Source organism: Sprattus sprattus (genome assembly GCF_963457725.1).
Source record: "Sprattus sprattus genome assembly, chromosome: 1".
NCBI classification, from domain to species: Eukaryota; Metazoa; Chordata; class Actinopteri; order Clupeiformes; family Clupeidae; genus Sprattus; species Sprattus sprattus.
This window is the reverse complement of record NC_137920.1, coordinates 19114498-19139574: the sequence shown is the minus strand read 5'-3', so window position 1 is coordinate 19139574 and position 25077 is coordinate 19114498. Positions and strand designations below refer to the sequence as shown.

At 43.5% G+C, this 25077-nt stretch overlaps 3 protein-coding genes across 3 annotated transcripts in view; 2 read left to right on the top strand and 1 right to left on the bottom strand.

The window, feature by feature from the left end:
- Positions 1 to 7649, bottom strand: part of LOC308374392 (complement C3-like) — a gene marked incomplete at its 5' end in the record, with an annotated part of 32901 nt that extends 25252 nt beyond the window's left edge. Inside the window, 13 exons of the mRNA XM_080850169.1 lie at positions 238 to 429; positions 882 to 1085; positions 1715 to 1867; positions 3730 to 3845; positions 4200 to 4320; positions 4408 to 4513; positions 5007 to 5094; positions 5224 to 5306; positions 5390 to 5478; positions 6047 to 6117; positions 6240 to 6411; positions 7093 to 7288; positions 7573 to 7649. Of these exons, the coding sequence (XP_080706295.1) occupies positions 238 to 429; positions 882 to 1085; positions 1715 to 1867; positions 3730 to 3845; positions 4200 to 4320; positions 4408 to 4513; positions 5007 to 5094; positions 5224 to 5306; positions 5390 to 5478; positions 6047 to 6117; positions 6240 to 6411; positions 7093 to 7288; positions 7573 to 7649 (1668 nt within the window). The remainder of the gene's footprint in view (positions 1 to 237; positions 430 to 881; positions 1086 to 1714; positions 1868 to 3729; positions 3846 to 4199; positions 4321 to 4407; positions 4514 to 5006; positions 5095 to 5223; positions 5307 to 5389; positions 5479 to 6046; positions 6118 to 6239; positions 6412 to 7092; positions 7289 to 7572) is intronic.
- A 4593-nt stretch (positions 7650 to 12242) lies between these two features.
- Positions 12243 to 15549, top strand: LOC308368243 (5-hydroxytryptamine receptor 3A-like; the record flags this gene model as incomplete). Its single annotated transcript, XM_080842376.1, has 5 exons — positions 12243 to 12333; positions 12661 to 12815; positions 13816 to 14026; positions 14441 to 14647; positions 15314 to 15549. The coding sequence occupies 5 exons, from the start codon at positions 12243 to 12245 to the stop codon at positions 15547 to 15549; spliced, it is 900 nt and encodes a 299-aa protein (XP_080698502.1).
- Positions 15550 to 18478: 2929 nt separating this feature from the next.
- The window catches only part of LOC308374351 (tubulin beta-4A chain), a 7042-nt gene continuing 443 nt past the window's right edge, over positions 18479 to 25077 (top strand). Inside the window, exons 1-4 of the mRNA XM_080850125.1 lie at positions 18479 to 18678; positions 19696 to 19804; positions 23014 to 23124; positions 23891 to 25077. The exon at positions 23891 to 25077 is cut by the window's right edge and continues 443 nt beyond it. Coding sequence (XP_080706251.1) covers positions 18622 to 18678; positions 19696 to 19804; positions 23014 to 23124; positions 23891 to 24954 — 1341 coding nt within the window. The 5' untranslated portion in view covers positions 18479 to 18621 and the 3' untranslated portion in view covers positions 24955 to 25077. The remainder of the gene's footprint in view (positions 18679 to 19695; positions 19805 to 23013; positions 23125 to 23890) is intronic.

Below are 25077 nucleotides of genomic sequence, written 5' to 3'. Positions count from 1 at the left end.
TTAAATTAAATCAAAGCATTTTTTACATGTGCAACAGCAAACAAATTCACAAAAGAACTGAAACAAACAGGGTGTATTTCAGGAAAAAGTAAATGGATGCTGTATATCTATACATTTATTGACAGCACAAAACTTACAATATTGAAAAATCTAACTTATTTGAACTCTTATCCTTGTATCCACTTGAAAAAGACGGTGTTGTACTGGTTCTTGTATGACTATTTCGACAAACCTCACCGTTCCCATGCAGGTATCCTTCACGTCCACCCAGACTGAGTCAGAGACCACCTCAGATGAGCCCACATGGTAGTACGCCACAATACGGAAGGAGGGGACCATGTCCTTGGTCACTGATAAGGACAAAGTCACCAGAGTCTGGCCCTGTCTCTTTATCCTCTCAGCAAGCACCAACTGCCCTTTGTTTAGGATCTGAAGTTCAAAGAAATAGGGTTTGAGGCTGCAAAACAATATAGACAATGCAATAGGTCGACCACAAGTGAAGACAAAGGTGTCAGAGGAATGTAAGTATTACTGTAGAAACCCCACAAAATGCACAAAAAAAACTGAAAAACAGAAAAATTGACAGACTGGCAGGCAGTCAAGTAGCGTCTTAAATTGCAGCATTTTTGGGGGCAATTTTCACCTACAATTGCATACCCAAATTCCAAGACTTTTCAGTGACAGATTGCAGAAGTCATGTTACAGATAACCCATCAAAATCTTTTCTTTCTATCTTAGATCTAGAATACTGTGGGGGCAAATGGAAATTAAGCAGGTCCGGTTTCAAATAGAAAATGGCATCACCTGAAAAAATGTATAAAGTGTGACACACCATTTTCTCTCACAGGGACATACAAACACACACAAATAAACAAACGCACCAGATAGGTGAAGTCTTGGTCTTTGGCGCCAGGGCTATTGCCGACATAGAGGCTCATCTTGATTTGCTGACCTATGGTCAACACACTTGTGGGCACCCCGATGTGCAGGTAGTTCCTGGACTCTCCGGTGGTCCGGTACGCCATGGCCGTCATGTTCAGCTCGGCTTGCCTTGCGTCCAACAGCCCCAATACTTTAGTCCTCACCTGAGATCCGTAAGAAGAATGATATGATAATGATGATGGTGGTGGTGATGATGTCGATAGAAGTTAAGGTGACGGTGACAAAAAGAACAAGAAGAAAAAGAAGAAGAAGAAGAAGAAGAAAAAGAAAAACAACTGTAGAGATATAAATGAAAAGGCATAAACAATTATTAATTATTAATTCAATATCAAACATTTATTCACCTTCTCCAATTTCCTAGTCACCAGTATGGCGATCATGAACAATTAAGAGACACATAAATACAATGTAATTTTGGTGACGTATAACTTAATGTATCTTGAATCTTTATATTCATAAAACTGTATTACAACTTTATCAACCTTAAATCCCCTTTATTTTTTCTGGGTTCCCCAAATACACTTGCAACTGGATGGCTTTCTTTAAATTAACACTTACATTTAGTCATTTAGTAGACGCTTTTATCCAAAGTGACGTACAAAGGAGAAAACAATCAAGCTACGAGTAATAGATTCCTAGTAAAACAATACATACTACTTTGCATAAGAAATAAAAAGCGCAGTAATGTAACTGCTGTTCACTGGATGGCTTACTGTGCTATTATAGTGTATTTTCGTCCTTCTTAATGTGTGAGTAAAGTTAGAGGTCTAACCTGTATGAACAAGGTGTTGTCCCCATCTACTGTGTTCACAGTGACCTTGATCATTCCATTTTTAGTTTTTGCTGGTATGATTCCATCGGTGGCAGTTATTACCTCTATCGCAATATCACTTGCAGGCAAGTGATCGGGATTAGTAACATATACCTGTTCACAGGATCAAATGACAACAAATAAATGACAAAACATATTTAAGTATGAAATTCACACTATATTTTACATTAGACCACAGCTTGTTTGGATTTCCTGTTGTGACACGTTTTTCAGAAAGTCCAAAGTCATTTTTGTGACTTCCAACTTCATCGTGTATTATTTTCTGCTACCCGAACACTGTTTCCTCCATTATCCCGTGTTGTGTTGTTTATCATTTTGATTGTTTTTATATTTTTCGTATTTATTCTTTATTTATTAACTAAGATTTAATAAAACATTTGTATTTATCTGTTTAAGTAAAGACATGGCTGTAAAGTGTATCCCAGCAGCCCAAAAGTCCAAACATGCCCACGGCCCACACCCCGCCCGTCAAACTAACGTTTGGAATAAGGATCCTTACTATGAAAGACAATAAAATTAGCCTGTTCTGTGGTGCAGTAAAGGGCATAAGCATGCTGGGGCATGAATTTTGGATTGCAGACTTTTGGATTACAGACTTTTGTTTCTGGATTTTTGTGTCAAGTAAGAAATTACTTTGAGGTCCTAAGCTAGTGAGTCAGCAAAGCTGCACCCACATTCAAGTAAAAAGACTAGCTCAAGTAAAAAGACTAGCTCAGATCAAAAGACTTCGCTTGTGAAGACACTAAGCCGAGCGTATAAATGACGCTGAGGTAACCGACTTGGCTAAGCTAGTAAAGAGCTAGTTGTCTCCGCCACTTTTTGCAGGCACCAATTTAATCCCCACCATTTTTTACAACTGGAAAACAAAATCTCCCTTCAATGAATTGAAAGCTTCTTAAAAAAAGTTCTTTATCACCGGTTGAAAGCATTTAGGCCTAATCATCTTTGATCCCAGTGCATTATATTAGTTGTCCGTTTTAAAAAGCTTTTTCATTGAATGAGAGAAACGTTTGGTGTCCCTGGCTTCCTGTGGTTTTAAAATGTGTCCTACCATCACAAGTCTGGTTCTGTTTGCCAAGTTTAAATAAAAGAAAGTGCTGCTGCATTAAAGTTGGACCTGCTGTTATGACACTAGCAACTCTGGTCAAGCTAAGCTCTAACTATGTACCTGCATCATGTCTAGCATACATTATGCTTCCTAACTGAAATAACAGGGGACTTAACTGTGTGCTATGTAGAAAAACGTAATCATATAAAGGTTTGGTAGTTAATCATCACTGAGGTTTGCTGTCTTTGGTTGGTCACTGGCAAAGGGTGCATAGCAAGCTGAGTTTCTTGAACACATTTGGGTTATAGTATTGATAAAATAAAAATCTCATAGATTTTTCAACATTGTGGAATAGAGTTTCTGCTGTGAAGTGTGCAGGACTTGATATTTGGGCATCATCCATGGACACAAAATAGGCGAATTATATAAATTTGTAGTGTTAATGGTCCCCTTTGTTTTCGATTACTGCTATAACCAGATAGTTGAATTGATTGGTGTCTAGGTCCGTAGAGATAGTTTTGAGTTTTTATTATAATGGGTGTGCGTGTGTGTGTGTGTGTGTGTGTGTGTGTGTGTGTGTGTGTGTGTGTGTGTGTGTGTGTGTGTGTGTGTGTGTGTGTGTGTGTGTGTGTGTGTGTGTGTGTGTGTGTGTGTGTGTGTGTGTGTGTGTGTGTGTGTGTGTGTGTGTGTGTGTGTGTGTGTGTGTGTGTGTGTGTGTGTGTGTGTGTGTGTGTGTGTGTGTGTGTGTGTGTGTGTGTGTGTGTGTGTGCGTGCGTGTGTGTGTGTGTGTTTGCATTCCTTTGCTATTTTAAGTTAGAGCCAGGCTGCTATCAACTCAAAATGGATGAATGTGCTAGAAGCAGATAAACGGGCTTCTACATATCGAGTCATAGACAAGATGCCTTACCGTGACATCAAAGGGCATCCCTGGCTTGAAGTATCTTGGGGTCCTCTTGAAGTTAATGGTGTATGGAGACGTGACAATCCTTATGCCTTTCTTCTCTGCCTCAACCATTTCACTTCCTGGGGTGAGTTAACACAACTACATTTACATCTACATTTATTTATGTATTTATTGCATTAATGTACCTTTTTAGGCATTAAAAGGATGTTTAGGCATAAAGGAGTTTATTTTCTAAAACTTGTTTTATTTACCAGACACTTCATTTCAGTCATGTTCAGGCCAGTGCAGATTTTCACCAGCATGTAAATTAATATTCAAGGCTCTTTGGTTAGACCTCTACTATTTGAACATGGTGCTAATGTTTTCAAAACAGATGTATTGTGTAATTGGACAATACTGTTTATGCGATGAAGACACACACAGGCACACACAGACACACATATAGATACAAAAATACTGTTGCATATCCTTACCTGTCTCTGTTAACACGCTTACTTTTACATATAGAGACAAGCCAACCAATTGGTTTGTGTCCGGAAAGGTGTCTCTAATCTGCTCTTTCGTCAACACAGCTTCTCCTTTGCCCTCTCGAATCTGCAGAGCAGCCAGAGCAGTAACATCAATCGAAGTAGATCAAAGAATAGCCAACATTATTGTTATTATTCAAAATGTTATTCTCACCTCAACCCTCCTCAAAGATCCAGGTAGGCTTTTCTTCACACTGTCCTGTGTCAACACACCGAATACTACCAAGCCTGTGCCTGTCACCTCTCTTCCGTAGAAATACCTGAATTGGAAATTGGAAAAACGGCCACGATTCATTTAACGAGACAACCTCACTAAGACGAGATGTCATTTTGTTCTCTAAACGGCTTGGGTTTGAAAAAGATAAATCCAGCAGGCCTTATTTATGAAGTTGTATCGCAGTCATTGAGCAACAACAGAACATGGTCCATGGATGATCTCCTAGTATGAATCGCTGATCAGTCTTTTTTAAAGGAACCTAGTTCCTCCCACTCTCTTGTGTATGGATGTTCCTTATGGCCAATTATAACTAACAGTGTCCTTTAACGTTAACTCAATCAGTTGTTGTTGCATGTTTGGCACCACTCCAATGTCCAAAGATAGTTGTGGCAAAGTCAATTTATCTTGTTAACAACCTAGCTTTCGCCTCTCAGCAGTTTGACAGTTTGGTATTATTTGTCAGCCATTTTGAGTGAGGCTATTCACACCATGAGTTAATCCATGTTCACCAGATACAAAAATATTACTACACTCACCTTGCTAAAATGTCAACCTTAAGATCATCATCATCAACATACAGGAAAGGGGATTTTGGAATCAGGGTGACCTCATAGCTGGGAAGAACTGAAAAAAGACAGAAAACAAGAATTTAAATGTTTGGGGGGGAAAACAAAATGAAACTGGGTAGATTACATCTGCCAGTTGTAATGATGGGTCTTATGAAACTTCCATTAGTCTGGATGGTCTCCTCACCGTATGTCTTGACCTCAAACTGTGTTGTGAAGTTTCTCTGTGGTGTGCTCTGGAACCGGGTGACAACCTTCCAAATTCCGAAGCTATAAAAAGTGAAAAAAAAATAATAATGTAAGCATTTGTTATCTACAAAGAAAACTGTGCAGTCAATTAAAAGATTCAGTACCTGACGATATCGGGAAGCTTGATCTCTCCAGATCGAATGCCTTTATCAGGGTAGAGAATTTCTCTGGAAATGGTAATTCTATCAGGAGTCTAAATAAGACATAAACACACACACACACACACACACACACACACACACACACACACACGCATCTCTAGAAATGGTTATACCATCAGGATTCTAAATAAGACACACATACAGTACAAGTCAAAAGTTGGGACACACCTTCTCATTTGTTGAGAAGTTTTTCTTTACTTTTATCATTTTCTACATGGTGGATAACACTTTTGTTTTGTACATCATTCCATATGTGTTCTTTTGTAGTTTAAATGTCTTCAATATTAATTTACAATGTAGAAAATGATAAAAGAAAAGGAAACACTTCTCAAAAATATTAAAGGTGTGTCCAAAACTTTTGATTGGTACGTATCTCTAGAAAAGGTAATTCCATTAGGGGTCTAAATAAAAAAAATAGAAATGGCCGCCAGACAATCAGCCACTCATAGTTCTGTATAGTGACACCATTTGGATATTACATTGAATACCAAGTGACCAAAGCAGCAATATTGTAGTTATACCACATGACATACCACCACAAAATCGTGGTCATTACCACAACACTCGCAGTCAACACAGAGAACAGCCAAAGCCAGTTACCATGATTTCCACAGAGATGCCAGAGTGAATGGGTTTTAGTCCTGGACTCAGCGAGAAGATTCTGTACCTCACTGTTGAAAGACACACAAGTTAATGGGGACACCAGAAAACACACACGCACAAACCCTCTACAGAATACACACATTATCTCCCCACCACCACCACACACACACACACACACACACTAACACACCTGTGCTTGAAGGAGTGTATATGGTTTTGTCAGTTTGCACAAAGATGTATCCGGACTGGAAGGAGAGCAGCACGATCTTCTCCAGAGATCGGTCTGGGAAGGTCGCTTGCAGATAAACATACTGGTTCTCCACTGCATCCTCACCAAAGAAGTGTCTGCCAGAGTCAGGGATCTGAGGGTTGAAGTGTCCGTTTCCGGAGCATTATTTTATAGGTGTAGTCCAGAAGAATTATACTGAGTCTTTGCAATAGTTACAAGGTTAACCATGAAATGTACTACCTAGAAGTTAGTTATCAGTGGGGGTGTGTGATGGACGTATTCTCATGATACTGTAGTCTTTAGTAACACCAAATGGATGAAAACTATATTGGTCATTTACAGGTGTAGGTAAGAAGAATATTGAAATGATATGCAACTGTAACAGGGCTTGGTCAAAACGAAGCAACACCAACAACAGCACAGGTGGCACTGACAACAGCAATACTAACATGCTAACTGGTGTCTTTGGGTGAGACAGCTCGCACTGGCATTGGCACTGACAACCGCAATACTGTCATGCTAACTGGTGTCTTTGGGTGAGACAGCTGGCGATTTCATGCTGTGAAAACGTTTCTTTCCAGGGGAATTGAATTTGATCTCAGCCTGGGTTACCTGCACTTCACATGACGTTGAGCCACCCAACACTAGTTGTCTATAAAAAAATATACATCAACAATACATCCAAAGTGGCAAATAGCTGCCATATGAAGATGCAACAGTTTATCCCTATGACATTGTACAGATGTCCGGTTGCTTCGCAAAGGACAAAAAACATATGTGTGCCTTTTAAATGATGCAAAGTCATGTCACTCACTGTTATCTCAGTAAGTCCTAGGTAGTTGTTCGTTGCATTCAGGGTCACTGTCTTGGTGTCAATTTCCCTGGTCTTTCTGGGGAAGTCCATCACCGTGAGGGTGACGTCAAAGGCGTTACCAGTGTAGTCTTGGGCCTCCACAAACACCTTCTCTGGGGTGCCCACCCTCAAGAGGTTAGGAGCCAACATCACATAGCTGAGGGGTCAGAGTTGAAAGGTCAGTGGTGAACTGAGGGAGGTATGAAATGCAACTGGTGTGTGTATCTGTATGTGTTTGTATGTGTGTGTGGTGTGAGTGTATCTGTGTGTATTTGTGTCTGTGTGTTTGTTTGTGTGTGCGTGGTATGAGTGTATCTGTATGTGTGTGTGTGTGTGTGTGTGTGTGTGTGTGTGTTTGTGTGTTTGTGTGTGTGTGTGTGTGTGTGTGTGTGTGTGTGTGTGTACATGTTCGCAAACATATAAGAAAAACAGTCTACTCACAGTGGGTCACATGTTGAGAGATCGGGGAGCGAGAGAGCTACAGCGGCCACACACACCACCAGCAGGTCCACACGCATCCTGTCTGCTACTGCTTAGCGTGGCTCTGCTCCTTAATACATCGCTGCAGTCCCACCCACACACAGACACACACACAACACACACACACACACACACACACACACACACACACACACACACACACACACACACACACACACACACACACACACACACACACACACAAGCACATACACACACACACACAAACACACACACACACACACACACACACACAAGCACATACACACACACAAACACACACGTCCCACCCACTCACTTCAGTTCCAGGAAAGGCTCTTGGGTAACATTGATAGAGGAGGGGGGGATGGGGGGATGTGGAGAAAAAAAAAAAAAGGAGAAGCAAAGTTTGAGAGAAACATTTTAATTTGAGTCTGGAAAATTCCTGAAGGCAACTACTTAAGCACTTTTTGTCACAAGCATGTGCAAACATGCACACACACACACGTGCATGCACACAGATACACACACACACACACACACACACACACAGAAAAACATGTGCGTGTGCACACACACTTACAGATACACATGTACCATTACACAATATGCTATTCAGACCCATTCATATTTCTTAAACAGACCTACCTACCAACACAGCTTTTAAATTCCACATTCATCTTACGACGATGTAATACCTCTTATAAGATACAATAAGGCCAGCTAAATTAAACACATGCATGTACATATATACTACAAGACACAATTATTATTTTGATTAAAATGGATTATTTCCGACTTTGTCGATGGCTTTATATCCTGTTCATTTTGCTATATTTCCTATTCAAAGTCATTTCATGCATGTTTTCATGGAAACCTTGGACTTTAAAGTGACCCTAGACAGTAATGAAAAGATATAACATCTAAACCTGTTGTATTGTGGTATCCAGTCTATTTAATAATCTCTGCCATTTTACTCCATATTACTTACTTAGGTGTAGTAAAGCTTGACAGAAGCGAATGTCGTCCTCTGTGACTATAACACACACCTCAAACAGCCTACATGCAAGGATCAAAGGAAGAGCACTGATGAGTTATGCGACTTGTGAAGTACAGTAAAGTTAGATCGCCATCTAGTGGTAAAATTGCGCTAATTACACATTGCCTTGGTACAACACAATAATAATCAGAATAATTAAAATAACGTATAATAAAAAAACTTCTTTTACTTGTTGCACTCAGAGCATATTGTAAGAATGAAATTGTTGATTGTTGGCTCACTAAAATAACTATCTACAGAGCCTCCTTCTAGTTTAATGACATCTGTTCAACAGCTGCAATATATATCTCAATATGATGGAAATTGACTTTGTGAGGTGCTTGACCCAAAAAAATAGAGAAAAGGCAAAACGCCTTTGACTTGAAACCCAACCAAACTACTGTTACACAAATATTATCGACCTACTAGTTGCACAGGGGGCAAACTTGCACTCACACACACCGCACGACTTCCTGTTCTCCATGGCCACTTGCACTCACACACGCTGCACGACTTCCTGTTCACCATGGCAACCCAACAGGCAGGTGAACCTTATCAAAGTAACGGCCATTAGGTCAGAAACACTATCTAGGACAGTGTGAAGGTGATAGTCAAAATCATGTCCCCTTGTGAGAAGGAGAGCAGGTGTGTGTGTGTGCGTGTCTGTGTGTTTCTGTGTGTGAGAGAGAGAGAGAGAGAGCGAGAGAAAGAGGGAGAGATAGAGAGCTTATTTGAATATGATTATGGGTAAAGCTTCAGAGAAGAGAAGAGCCCGTCACTGCAGATGACCAAGTCTGAGGGCGACAGAGGAGAGAGGAGCAGGGGCCGGAGAGAGGAGCAGGAGTGATCCGAAGAGGGCAAGAGCTGAACAGCTGGTGGCAATGTTGGTCTGGACCGGCTTCATCTTAATGACCGTTACCTTGACATCTACAGGTAAGCCCAGGAAAGACAGGTTTAATTACCTTTACCCAGACATCTACAGGTAAGCCCTGGCAAGGCAAGTTTTTATACATGTACATTAGGATTTCCCTGCGTTTTATAAATAAGCAGATTAAAGATTAAACATAAATGAAAGCTTAAAGAGATAGAAAGAGAGACAGACATACAGAGAGAGAGAGAGAGAGGGAGAGATACAGAGAGAGAGAGAGAGAGAGAAAAACGGAAAGGAGAGGGAGAGAGATAGAGGGAGAGAGACAGAAAGAGAGTTCGAGAGAGAGAGAAAAAGAGAGAGAGAGAGAGAGGGTAAGAGTTGATGATGACCCTCTGTCCCCCCTTTTTGATTCTGACAAATATTCATATGATTGGCAAGTGAGCATAACTGCCTATGAGAATAAGCACTAGTCCAAAAGTGAGCATAACTGCCTGTGAGAATATACACTAGTCCAAAAGTGAGCATAACTGCCTGTGAGAATATACACTAGTCCAAAAGTGAATATAACTGCCTATGAGAATAAGCACTAGTCCAAAAGTGAACATAACTGCCTATGAGAATATGCACTAGTCCAAAAGTGAACATAACTGCCTATGAGAATAAGCACTAGTCCAAATGAGAGCATAACTGCCTATGAGAATAAGCACTAGTCCAAAAGTGAACATACCGGTAACTGCCTATGAGAATAAGCACTAGTCCAAAAGTGAGCATAACTGCCTATGAGAATAAGCACTAGTCCAAAAGTGAGCATAACTGCCTATGAGAATATGCACTAGTCCAAAAGTGAACATAACTGCCTATGAGAATATGCACAATTAGTTCAAAAGTAGCACAGCAGTGTTGCCCCCAGCAGTATTGCCCCCAGCAGTATCGCCCCCACCAGGATTGCCCCCAGCAGTATTGCCCCCAGCAGTGTTGCCCCCAGCAGTATTGCCCCCAGCAGTATTGCCCCCAGCAGTGTTACCTCCAGCAGTGTTTCCAATGCTTCAGTGGACGGAAGCAGCACAGACAGTGACTTGCAAGTGCATCCATTTGGTGTCATTTCTGTAGCTGCTTCTGTCCCAGAACACACTGAACCTCAGGACCTGGTTTCTGTGGTCCGCAACCTGACCCAGTTCTCGTCTCCGTGGGTGCGGCCAGTCCGGTTCTGGCAGAGGTCGGTGAAGGTCCACGTGGGGATGAGGGTTCTTTCCGTACTGGATGTGGTGAGCTGGGCCTCTTCGTACTTTTTCATAAACAAGGACGACAAACTTGGGAATGTCAAATAATTAGGATGTATTTTCTGAAGTAGTGAGGAACTGTAATATATGTGCAGATACAAGTGCTGTACAGTATTGTGCTACGGTTTCATTTTGTACGTGTGTGTGTGTGTGTGTGTGTGTGTGTGTGTGTGTGCATGTGTGTGTGTGCGTGTGTGTGTGTGTGTGTTTGCATGTGTGTACGTGTGTGTGTGTTTGTGTGTGTGTGTGCGTGTGTGTGTGTGTGTTTGCATGTGTGTGTGTGTGTGTGTGTGTGTATGTGTGTGTGTGTGTGTGTGTGTGTGTGTGTGTTTGTGTGAGTGTGTGTGTTTGTGTGTGTGTTTGCATGTGTGTATGTGTGTGTGTAGGTGTGAGAAAATGTGTGAGAGAATGTGTGTATGTGTGTGTGTGTGTGTGTATGTGTGTAAAATGAAGAGAAAGAAGACGAAGATGAAAAAACACATAAAATGAAAACCATATCACAATACCGTACAGCACTTGTGTTTGTGTGTGTGTGTGTGTGTAGAATGAGAAAGAAGAAAAGATAGGACTCCATATTCTCATCAGTCAGGTAAGCTTTCCCTTCTTTATTGCTGATCTTCTCCTAACCCACCCATCACATTGATGGGAGAAGGTATGAGAATACAAACACTTAAAGAGAAATAAATCACAAAATACGGTAAAAACACAATAATAATGAAATATCTTGAAATTTAACAGTAACTAACTTTATTTCCTTATTATTTTTTATCAATAACATACTACTTAGTAATTACTTTAAAGTAATTAATTTATAGTATTTATAGTGACATGACTTGGCGTGTGGCATATCCACCACCCTTCCCTGATTGGCTGATGACTCTGTCCATCATGTGTCAGGGATGGAGGGATGACTTTGTGGGATGGGATCCTTCCTTATATGAAGGCATGAAGCACATCTCTCTCCCCTCGTCTCTCCTATGGACCCCGGACATCAGCATCCGAGAGGCGTGAGTGTGTGTGTGTGTGTATGTGTGTGTGTGTCTGGTGTGTGTGTGTGTGTGTGTGTGTGTATGTTTTGGTGGGGGAAGGGGGGAAGTGTGTGTGTATGTGTGCCAGTGAGATGTGTGTGTGTGTGTGTGTGTGTGTGTGTGTGTGTGTGTGTGTGTGTGTGTGTGTGACTTGGAATGTCTTGGAATTTCCCCAAAATTTGAATTACAGTAACAGAAGTAAAAGAAGAGTTCTCTCGTGTGGTGCGTGTGAGTGTTTATGTGTGTGTGTATATATGTGTGTGTGTGTGTGTGTGTGTGTGTGTGTGTGTGTGTGTGTGTGTGTGTGTGTGTGTGTGTGTGTGTGTGTGTGTGTGTGTGTGTGTGTGTTTGTTAGGATCTCTGAGGAGAGGCAGCACACAAACTTGTTTGTGAGAGTGAACAGCAGTGGCTGGGTCAGTAGGGAGGAGGTTGTCATGGTGACTCTGCGCTGTGATATGGCCATGATGTTGTTCCCCTTCGACACACAACAGTGCAACCTCACACTCCAGTCTCACTTACACACAGGTATATATACACACACACACACACACACACACACACACACACACACACACACACACACACACACACACACACACACACACACACACACTCACATGAACACACAAATGGACAGACACGCGGACACACACACACTCACACACGGACACACACCCAGACACACACACACACACACACACACACACACACAGGGACACACACACAAACAAACTGACACATACACACAAACGCACAAACACACACACACATTGTGAAACACTCTAATTGTGTGCCTCTGTGTGTGTGTGTCTGTGTCCCTGTGTGTGTGTGTGTCCATATGTGTGTGTACAGTTCAGGAGCTGGAGCTGTGTCTGGCGCAATCAAGTGTGTTGAACAGCAGCCTTGTTCCTCTCAGCACTCATGGCGAATGGGACCACACCTCCACACGTACCCTTGCCTTCAGCCAATCACACGCCGGACTCCGTTACTCCCACCTCACCTTTCAGGTAGAAGTGTTCCCTAGGTTACAAATGCAACTCCACATCCGACACTTACTCATCCCATGCCAAGGGCATCACCTTGACGTGGAAAATACATACGTATGCTCTGTCTCTCTCTTTCGTTCTTTTGGGGTTCAGGCTCTGCTAGACTGCATCAGGTTGGGTGGTGTTCAGGCTGTAATGCATCAGTATTCAAAGGGAGAAATAGGGAGATGGGAGTGAGAAAGTGCCTCAATAGTAACCTAAATAAAAGTCTATAACCCCTAAAAACCCCATACACACACACCCACACACACATGCACACATACACACACATTTACTCCACCACAAGACTGTCATCATTCACTATTTATGTTTCTGTGCCCAGCATCCTGGTGATAATAGTCAATAACGATGATCATAACTCTCCTCTCCCTCCCTCCCTCTCTCCCTCCCTCTCCCTCCCTCTTTCTCTCTCTCTCCCTATCTCCCTCTCTCTCTCCCTCTCTCTCCATATCTTTCTCTCTCCCTATCTCCCTCCCTCTCTCTCGCTCCCTCTTTCTCTCTCTCTCTCTCTCCCTATCTTCCTCTCTCCCTCTTTCTCTATCTCTCCCTCTCTCTCCCTCCTTCTCTCTCCCTCTCTCCCTTTCTCCCTCTCTCTCTCCCTCTCTCTCCATATTTCCCTCCCTCTCTCTCTCTCCCTCTTTCTCTCTCTCTCTCTCTCCCTATCTCCCTCTCTCTCCCTCTCTCTCCCTCTTTCTCTATCTCTCCCTCTCTCTCCCTCTCTCTCTCTCCCTCTCTATTCATATCTTTCTCTCTCCCTATCTCTCTCCCTCTCTCTCTCTCCCTCTTTCTCTCTCTCTCCCTATCTCCCTCTCTCTCTCTCCCTCTCTCTCCCTCTGTCTCTCTCTCTCCCTCTCTCTCCCACCCTCTCTCTCCCTCTCCCTCTCCCTCTCCCTCTCCCTCTCCCTCTCTCTCCCTCTTTCTCTCTCTCTCCCTCTCTCTCCCTCCCTCTCTCTCTCTCTAGCTGGGTCTGAGTCGTCACTCCCTGTTCTACGTGTTGAACCTTTTGGTACCCAGTGCTCTGGTGATGCTGGTGGACCTGGCCGGCTTCTGCATCCCGGTGGACAGTGCCGAGCGGCTGCCCTTCAAGGTGACCCTGCTGCTGGGCTACACCGTCTACCTGCTGCTGGCCACGGACCTGCTGCCCCCCTTCAGAGACAGCACTCCCATGCTGGGTGAGAGAGACGAGAGGAGAGGGGGAGTACAGGAGATAGGGTTGGGAGGAGAGAGGAGAGGGGGAGGAGAGGTGAGGAGGATGAGAGGAGAGGAAAAAGGGTTGAGAGGGGAGATGAGAGGAGAGAGGGACGAGAGGAGAGGAGAGAGGGACGAGAGGAGAGGAGAGAGGGACGAGAGGAGAGAGTCGGGAGAGCAGATGAAAGAGATGAGAGGAGAGAGACGGGAGAGGAGAGCGACAGGAGAGGAGAGATTGAGGGGAGATAGAGGAGAGGAGAGGAGAGGAGAGGAGAGAGGAGAGAGAGATGAGAGGAGAGTTGTCAGGAGTGAAGGGGAGGGGATCAAATCAAATGTGTGTGTGCATGCGTGTGTGTGTGTGTGTGTGTGTGTGTGTGTGTGTGCTTGTTTACTTCCAGGTGTGTATCTGGTGGTTTGTCTGGTGTTCCTGTCCTTAAGCTTGAGCGAGAGTGTGTTGCTGCTGGCTCTTAGTCAGCCACACACACACACAGATGCCCAGCCCAACCAACTGCACAGACTGGCCCAGAGGCTGAACTTCCTCATGCCACCACCAGAGGGCAGGACGCGTGAGCAACATGTGTCGTGTGACAGCGGCACCAGGAGAGGTGAGACCACTGCAGCATGAATGGAGCACTACATAGCCTGACAACAAAACAGAGAGAGAGAGAGAGAGAGAGAGAGAGAGAGATACAGAGAGAGAGAGAAAGGAAAGACAAAGAGAGATTTACAGAAGTGAGAAAAAGAAGCGCGTTTGTGTCTGTGTGTGTCTGTGTGTGTGTCGGTGTATGTGTGTGTGTGTTTGTGTGTGTGTGTGTGTGTGCGGTTTAGAGAGAGAGAGAGATGACCTCCAGTTTCCTTAGTAATCCAGATATCCTTTTGAAAACTTGTTTTGTTAACAACAGGTGACATTAACACATAGGCTGCATGCATACAGAGATATACATATTCCACACTAGAGTCTCTGTTATTTCATTCAGTAATGGTGTGTGACCCTGACCCAGAGAGATAGAGAGAGAGAGAGACAGACAGAAACTGTACTCCCAATCTTCCTTGAAAATAACATTTAGTGTGTGTGTGTGTGTGTGTGTGTGTGTGTGTGTGTGTGTGTGTGTGTGTGTGTGTGTGTGTGTGTGTGTGTGTGTGTGTGTTTATGTATGTGTGGTTATGTATGTGTGTGTGTGTGTTTGAGTGTATGTATGTGTGTGGTTATGTATGTGTGTGTGTGTGTGTTTGTGTATTTGTGTGTGTATGTCTTGTTTCCTTCCTGGCAGGTTTTAAGCGCTCTTTCGATGCGGGAGCCTGTGGGAAGGGCTGTGTGATGCGTGCTCTGGGGGAGGAGCTTAGGGAGGTGGGCGAGGAGCTGCGGGCTCTGAACTTGTGGAGGGGAAAGCGCAGTGACGCGCTCCACTTGATGGAGGCGCTAGACTCCCTCTGCTTCCGTCTTTACGCCTCGGCGCTGGCCGTGTTCGCCCTCAGCCTGAGCCTGCTGTGGACCATGAACCGCTGAAGGGCTAGGCAGCAGATGGGATGGTGGGGACGGATCGGAGTCACTATAAATCTGGGTGGGACATGTCCCCCCCGTCCCCACCATCCTCCTGGGGTTAGGGGAATGAGGGGATGAATGACTGAATGAATGACAAAATGAATGCACCTTTGAAAGAATCAATTGAGTGAATGAACCACGGAATTAATTAATGGATGAGTTGACCACTTATTGAATGAACAAATGGATGAATGAATGAAGTAAACCCCAAATAAATTAAATTAATTAATAAACCCCTGAATTAATTGAATTAATTAATGAACCCCTGAATTTGTTTAATTAAATTCATTAATTAACCACTGAAATAATGAACACATTAACCAGTGAATGAATAAATTAACTTAACACGTGCTGAGTCATTGCAGAATTGTATTGTTTGATCTGATATGCCATACAATTGCCTTTATGGAGGACCAAACCTGCCATATTCACAAATGAATGAATAAATAAATAAATTTCCACATCCATGCATTTAGACAGAAATAAATGGATAAATGTATTAATTAATGCACAATTGTCCATCAATAGTTACTTATAATTTACATTTACGTATGTATTTTGTATTCATTCATATATGTATTCATTCATTCATTCATTCATTCATTCATTCGTTCGTTGTTCCCAATATGATAATGAGAGGAGGCCAGTAGGCGTGGAAACTGACGTGGAAACTGGCGTTCAGACCTTTTGCAATCAATCCAGAGCCTTGATGATACTGATTTAATGCTATGGCTTTGTATCAGATCGCCATGTTATTGCTCTCAGGTTGTGCTTTATGCATACCATGGGATACTCAGGAGTAGGCTTGCCATTCACAAAATGCTACAAAGATTTAAATATAAAAAGTTATTAATGGCCTTTTGGGACGTTTTGTTCAACATTGATGTAGTGTGTTGAGCTCCTGGCAAATAGCTGGCGTTTGCTATCGCTAGTAGCTAGGAGAATAGCTCAGACTGCAATTTTTCAAACAGTAACATTAGCATTTTGACGGTAACATTAACATTTTGATTTTAACATTAACACATTTGTTGGAGAGACTAGTTATGTACTTCTGATGGTAATAAAACTAGTTGCCATGAACCACAACTGTTAGGGGATGTTCTCTCAACAAGATAGTTAGTCATCATAACTAGCGATAGATAGCTAGCTAACTGCAAGCAGCTTCATTTATTTTGGAGCAGACATTTGTGTATTTTGCGATATATTGAGTTGGGAGTGGGGTCTCCCACACTGTTTAATCCACAGCTGGCAACTTTCCTCTTATGTTTTGGGCTTTGGAAATGCGAACAAAAACGACGTGTCCCTCTAATCTCTCAGGGTACCTTGTGTCAGATCTACAAGTCCCGTAGGCACAGTGTTCCGAAAGGCCAATATTCCGAAATGTCAATATTGCGGGGAAAAAAAGTCCCCCTGGCATACTTTAGAACTAGTTTAAGTGGCACAAAACACACACAGCTTTTAATTTGCGCAGCGGAGACGCCCATCGGGCTATCACGCAGATCACTTTTCCTAGGCAATATTTGTTAACTTAGCCTACTATGGTTTTGAATATGGGGTACCATTCCTGTGAAGGAAATCACCGTTATTGTAAACAATGCACCTAGTGGGGCCGGCAAAGTGCTCAGTATCGTGCCAAATGCTCAAAATGATCGTATTTGGAGGATCATTATTGTGCACCTGGCAACACTGGGAGGGCTGTCGATGACCTATGACAGTTCTCTCTAGTCAGAGCTCGCGCAAGAGGGTGGAACATAAGGGAGATACCCTTTCCAAAACTTGTAAGGTCTTAAAAACGAGTTTGTGAAAGACCCAGAAACACAAATATCCGATGACGCAAAATCCCGAACAATTTTGGAATCCCAAATATGTTTAGGTCTCGGAATGTCCGGGTAAAAGAGGACGTCTGGTCACCCTAAAGCACAACCTGAGAGCAATAACCTGTTGATCTCATACGAAGCCTTATTATTACATCAGTATCATAAAGGCTCTGGATTGATTGCAAAATGTCTGAACGTCAGTTACCACGTCAGTTTCCACGCCTACTGGCCTCCTCTCATTATCATATTGGGAACAACGAATGAATGAATAAATAAATGAATGAATGAATGAACAAATAAATGAATGAATAAATGAATGAATGAATAAATATATGAATGAATAAATAAATACATACGTAAATGTAAATTATAAGTAACTATTGATTGACAATTGTGCATTAATTAATACATTTATCCATTTATTTCTGTCTAAATGCATGGATGTGGACATTTATTTATTTATTCATTAATTTGTAAATATGGCAGGTTTGGTCCTCCATATGCTTTATCTTGTTATGTAAAATATTCGCATAGCATTTAAATTTAAAATGGAAACTCTTGATTGGTCTTGGTTTTGTGACTTTGAAAAGTGGCAGGCTTTTTAAGTTGAAACAGTTACAATCATAAGAAAGTTAATGTATCTTTAGCAAGACTTTGTTATCTGTCAACCAGGAAAGACTATGGAATTGTGTGTGTGACAAATTGGCCACACTTATTTCTAATGAAAGCTCAAAATGTGTTAATATTTGGTGAATAAAATCTGTACCGTATAGCATTCGACCCTGATTATAGTTTTTTTTAAAGAAGCTCCTTTGTGACTAAATCCATGTTTTAGTTAATACGTTTTAAGTCACTGATCCAACACTCCACACCCATTTTTGCAATTTACTCCCTTTTCTTTACTTCATTACTCCGTTGGCTGCCATGGTAACCTGCCTCTTCTTAACTCTCCTCAACTGAGTTCTGAATTCAACTGAGTTCCTCCTTCACCGTTGCCGTGGAGATGACGTCATGCTGCAGCACAGTCTACGCAGGGCGTGCTGCGTTCGGGAGGAGTCAACGGGAGCGCGCACTGCCAGCCAGACAGACCAGACGGAAGAGTGGAGCAACAAGGAACAGCAGCGGACCGAGTGCCACGTACCGCGAATCCCGCAGTCAAGCCGTCGCTTTAACTTTGTATTTTCTCCGTGTTGCAGCTGTTTAACCACCTAACGTCACTATGCGTGAGATAGTGCACCTGCAAGCCGGCCAATGCGGCAATCAGATCGGGGCTAAGGTACGTTGACGTTGCTGTCTTTCCCTGAAGGCCCAATCCACCCTTTAAAAATAGGCGTGATTTAGTTAATCCCTCAATGACAATGCACCCTCTGCTTGGATTCTATCTGCAGAAATGCGCTTAAACTGTGTTCGCCGGAGATGTTGGCATGCACTCTGTCCTATGGATCTTTAAACGCTAGTGCCTTTTACCGGCTGAAACCAGCTTCGCCCGCTTTGTAGCGCTTATCGATTGCCGTCACTGATATCATTCCAAACATTTGCATTTGTATAGAGGACACGTCTGTTTTTGGGGAAGCCGTTTGGCAAACGCAAATCATCCAGTAGAATACTGGCCGTGGCGACCATCGCCATTGCGCACAATCTGCTCGCGTTTTGTCAGTCGCCAGCATCTCTACCGTCAATGGAGGCTACTGTGTGGCGATGTAACGGGATGGGTGTGGCCCATCGGCGGATCGCTCGAGAAGGTCGCGCTGTCACAATTGTCTTTAACGTCATGTGTGCAGAAATATAAATCCTCGATCTGGTTTGGGTGGTGGGGGAGGGGTTGTGCAATCCGAACCAGTCCGTATTCAGTAAAAACGTTATATTACCGACATCCCCTTGAAAGTGTGGTTAAGATGTATTTATTAGAAGCTATGAATGTGTATTTTGTCTAATGCGGAGGTCTTATGGGATTTTTGTACTTATTAAAAGAAAATCTAATCCTTGCAAGCAAAGCCTTACTCAATAGGCCCCAAAACCTCTCTCCACACACACACACACACACACACACACACACACACACATATACTCCACCACAATACTCTGTTCATTATTTATCTTACTGTGCCCAGCATCCTGGTGATGATAGTCAATAACGATGATCATAACTCTCCTCTCTCTCGCTCTCTCCCACCCTCTCCCTCTCCTTCTCTCCCTATCTCTCTCTCTCTCCCTCCCTCTCTCTCTCTCTCTCTCTCCCTCCCTCTCTCTCTCTCTCTTTCTCTCTCTCTCTCTCTCTTATTCTCGTCCTCAGTTCTGGGAGGTGATCAGTGATGAGCATGGAATTGACCCCACAGGAAGTTACCATGGGGACAGTGATCTGCAGCTGGACAGGATCAACGTCTACTACAATGAAGCCTCAGGTGCGTACCATTGTAACAAGCAGTCAACCCTATACCCACCCCCAAACCCCTACACACACACCCCACGCACACACATAGGCACGCTCCCTATAACTATAAGTAACATAAACAAGTGCTTCAGGTTTGTGTGTGTGTTAGAGATGTGCGGTTGGCGGTCGCAGCCGCGGACTCCGCGGTTAAACCGCGGATCGGGCGGATGACGTGACAAAAAATTATATTTTAATTAAATTCGGGCGGGTGGCGGTTTAACCAACGAAATTCTAAATATTTACACATTGTTAAATGTCGTTACCTACTTCCAAGCACATTTTGAAATAATCCAATTTTCATCAGGAAGTAAATTGGCCTAGTTCCGTGTATTCATACAGCAAAAAAGTTTAAATTAAGTGACGATCCATCACAAATTGCGTCTACTTGCAGCGCCGCAAACCTGCAAGCTATGAGTCAGCTGTCAGTATTGGAAGAAGCCTTAACGTCTCGTAGATGAAACTGCCTGGGTTATTTTGTTTCGTTGGGCTATAAGTTATATTTTAAAACAGCCAGTCATTGTAGCCTACCACTCGTGGAATATGGAATTTCATAGAGATGATGGAGTGATTTGACTCAGAAGTGACATTGGGCATTGGCAGCGCGAGATGTTCAGAACAAGTTAAACTTCTAGCTCAGTAACATCAACACCTAAGAAAGAAGGTTAGAAAATAGTCGGAAAACTTTGATTTGCTAGGCAAGCAGGCAAGTGTTGGGGTTGTTACAGTATATAGCCTTCAATGCGGTGAAAATCCGGAATGAATAGGCTCGAGTCGGCGTTTCCTTAAAAGGCTTTCTTTCATTTTGCAAAAAAAAAAAAACAGTAGGCTATATTACCATATTTAAATGGTGTACCAAATTGCGTTTTATTACAACTAGTGCAGTGCCCGTAGGGGGTAACATCTATGACGACGACTGTTCTATGACTATGACATCATTCACAAAAAAGTGTCCCGATGTATCTGTTGTAATTCGTTTGTACTTTGTTTTCTCATTAAATTATTAATTCAATATTATAAACCTCAGTCTGCATTTACCCTGGCTGGGAGAGGCTGTCATTCGGAAGATACTATGTGTGATCGCCTTTGCTCTGTGTTCATTAAACCTGTCAGAGTGTATGAATAAAAGGCTGGGTGCCAATCAAAATCACAACGCAAGAGTGGAGTACTACACCGCTAAAACGGTGACATGGGTTTGCACCGTACGGCAAACGGTAAAATACAAATATCTTGCGAACTATGAATTCAAACATCTTCAAAATCAATGATGCACAGGTTCATGACATGCGTAAGCTACATTACTTTGAAACTTAACATAAAGAAGCTTAAAAATAAACGAATAGATCAAATCAATCACTGTCTTAAGATTACCTGAGCAAAAGTCTGTATCTGTTCACCAAGAAGAATTTGAATGCGGACCTCCTAGTATCCAACGCTATTCTGAACTTTGAGTGAAGGCAGGATAGTTTAATACTGCTAGGCGTATATAGTTTGATTGTGACGTCACTACCCATAGTGCCGACGGGACGTGAAACGATAACCCATTGTTTCCTACGGGAAACGGTAAAATACAAATATCTCGCGAAGTATAAATTCAAAAATCTTCAAAATCAAGGATGCACAGGTTCATGACACGCGTAAGCTACATGCGAAATCTCATAACTAACGTAACTACCGTCAGGGAGATACGCCCTAGACAGACTGACACTGACACACACCCACACACAGAGATTCCTGGATTTATAGATAGACTAGTGCAGTGCCCGTAGGGGGTAAAATCTATGACGACGACTGTTCTATGACTATGACATCATTCACAAAAAAGTGTCCCGATGTATCTGTTGTAATTCGTTTGTACTTTGTTTTCTCATCATTGCAATATTATAAACCTCAGTCTGCATTTACCCTGGCTGGGAGAGGCTGTCATTCGGAAGATACTGTGTGTGATCGCCTTTGCTCTGTGTTCATTAAACCTGTCAGAGTGTATGAATAAAAGGCTGGGTGCCAATCAAAATCACAACGCAAGAGTGGAGTACTACACCGCTAAAACGGTGACATGGGTTTGCACCGTACGGCAAACGGTAAAATACAAATATCTCGCGAACTATGAATTCAAACATCTTCAAAATCAATGATGCACAGGTTCATGACATGCGTAAGCTACATTACTTTGAAACTTAACATAAAGAAGCTTAAAAATAAACGAATAGATCAAATCAATCACTGTCTTAAGATTACCTGAGCAAAAGTCTGTATCTGTTCACCAAGAAGAATTTGAATGCGGACCTCCTCGTATCCAACGCTATTCTTAACTTTGAGTGAAGGCAGGATAGTTTAATACTGCTAGGCGTATATTGTTTGATTGTGACGTCACTACCCATAGTGCCGACGGGACGTGAAACGATAACCCATTGTTTCCTACGGGAAACGGTAAAATACAAATATCTCGCAAAGTATAAATTCAAAAATCTTCAAAATCAAGGATGCACAGGTTCATGACATGCGTAAGCTACATGCGAAATCTCATAACTATGTAACTACCGTCAGGGAGATACGTCCCAGACAGACTGACACTGACACAGAGATTCCTGAATTTATAGATAGATGATAAAAAAGTGTAGGCCTACCAGACTATGGTAAGGTCAGGTTGCCGATGTGCTTGGCTATTTTAAAGTTTCTCCCTGTGCATCGATCGGAGACAGACGTCACTTCACTGATAATATTTTGGGGATAGGCTACAACATAGCCAATAGGCTTTCATACTAGGGACTTTATCCTTTAAATATCTTTGCGGCATTGGATCAGTCTCCTTTCAAGAACCGGCAAGAACTTTCTAGCCTTGCGTCAGCCTCACGTCAGCAGCGCCTATACCTAAAAACAACAGGCGGATGGCGGGCGGGTGCGGTTTTGAAAATTGGTAAAAAAAAATTGGTGCGGATGGATAGCGGACGGATCATGCGTTTTGTGATGCGGATTAAATAATAGCCCATTTGCGCCTCTCTAGTGTGCGTGTGTGGCGGTGTGTGTCTGCATGTGTGTGTCTGCATGTGTGTGTCTGTCTGTGTGTGTGCACTCTTTGTGTGTGTCTGTGTGTGTGTGTGTGTGTGTGTGTGTGTCTGAGTGGGTTTTCTGTTCTGACACAACTCAGCCAGCTTGAATCCGTGTGTGTGTTTGTGTTCTCAGGAGGCAAGTATGTTCCACGCGCCATCCTTGTGGACCTGGAACCCGGAACGATGGACTCAGTCCGCTCTGGACCTTTTGGGCAGATCTTCAGGCCAGACAACTTTGTCTTTGGTATGCCAACTTCACCAATCATGTCTTTGTGACTGGTCTTGGGTTTCTAGTAGTGGTCATAGGACTATGCACAAAAAGAAAATGCTTGTGAATAGACATGCAGATGTTTAACTCTGTTGCAGCAGCCCTCCTATACTAAGTGTAAAATATCATGTTCTATTTTTTTTTGTCGTCGTATTTGTTTTGATGTGTCTAAATACATTATATTCTCAGTCATCTTGTTTTGGAGACCTGCATTTAAATATTGCATTCCTCAGGCTCTCTTGACACAAAAACCTACATTTTAGTTTGAACACGTTGATCACTTTGTTTTACCATTAAATCCATTGGCTTTCCTAGTACATCCTGATGCTTCTCCACTGGTCACTTCACATGCTAACATGAAAACCAATATGTTTCACATTTTAAATTCCCTTACTTGATGCTAACACATTTTACATTCCCTTACATGATTCTAACATATTCTACATTATCTTACATGACTCAAACACATATTACGTTACCTAACATGATTCTAACATGTTTTCACATTCCCTTTTCTGAAGCTAAGATGATGCCAACATGTTCTACATTCCTCTTGCTAATATGCTAATGTTGTTTATATGGTGTGAGTGGAAGATAACGTCATATGCCCTCATTCCTTTACACAAAGAAAATGATTCATGGTCTGAAACTGGCTCCACATGCTAGCATGCTAGCATGCTAATGTGCTAAAGTATTCCGGATGTTTCCAGCATGTCTCATACCTCCTCTGCGCCCCATCCAGGTCAGAGTGGTGCCGGAAACAACTGGGCCAAGGGCCACTACACGGAGGGGGCAGAGCTGGTGGACTCTGTGATGGACGTGGTGAGGAAGGAGGCCGAGGGCTGCGACTGCCTGCAAGGCTTCCAGCTCACACACTCCCTGGGCGGTGGCACCGGCTCAGGCATGGGCACCCTGCTCATCAGCAAGATCCGCGAAGAGTACCCCGACCGCATCATGAACACGTTCAGCGTGGTGCCCTCGCCCAAGGTATCTGACACCGTGGTGGAGCCCTACAACGCCACGCTGTCCGTCCACCAGCTGGTGGAGAACACGGACGAGACCTTCTGCATCGACAACGAGGCGCTCTACGACATCTGCTTCCGCACGCTCAAGCTCACCACGCCCACATACGGTGACCTCAACCACCTGGTGTCGGCCACCATGAGCGGCGTGACCACCTGCCTGCGTTTCCCCGGCCAGCTCAACGCCGACCTCCGCAAACTCGCCGTTAACATGGTGCCCTTCCCCCGTTTGCACTTCTTCATGCCCGGCTTCGCCCCCCTCACCAGCAGGGGTAGCCAGCAGTACCGCGCCCTCTCCGTGCCCGAGCTCACCCAGCAGATGTTCGACTCCAAGAACATGATGGCCGCCTGCGATCCGCGCCATGGTCGCTACCTCACGGTGGCTGCCATCTTCCGCGGGCGCATGTCCATGAAGGAGGTGGACGAGCAGATGCTCAACGTGCAGAACAAGAACAGCAGCTACTTCGTGGAGTGGATCCCCAACAACGTGAAGACGGCCGTCTGCGACATCCCGCCCCGCGGCCTCAAGATGGCCGCCACCTTCATCGGCAACAGCACCGCCATCCAGGAGCTCTTCAAGCGCATCTCCGAGCAGTTCACCGCCATGTTCCGCCGCAAGGCCTTCCTCCACTGGTACACCGGCGAGGGCATGGACGAGATGGAGTTCACCGAGGCGGAGAGCAACATGAACGACCTGGTGTCCGAGTACCAGCAGTACCAGGACGCCACCGCCGAGGAGGGCGAGTTTGAGGAGGATGGCGAGGAGGAGGTGGCCCAGGCCTAGACTACTCCTCCTCATCCCTCTCTTCTCCCTCTCTTCCACTCCTCTTTCCCTTCATCTCTATCCATTTCTCATATTCTTTCCATCAGCCTCACATAAGTAATGCATATCTTTCCTTGGTCCAGT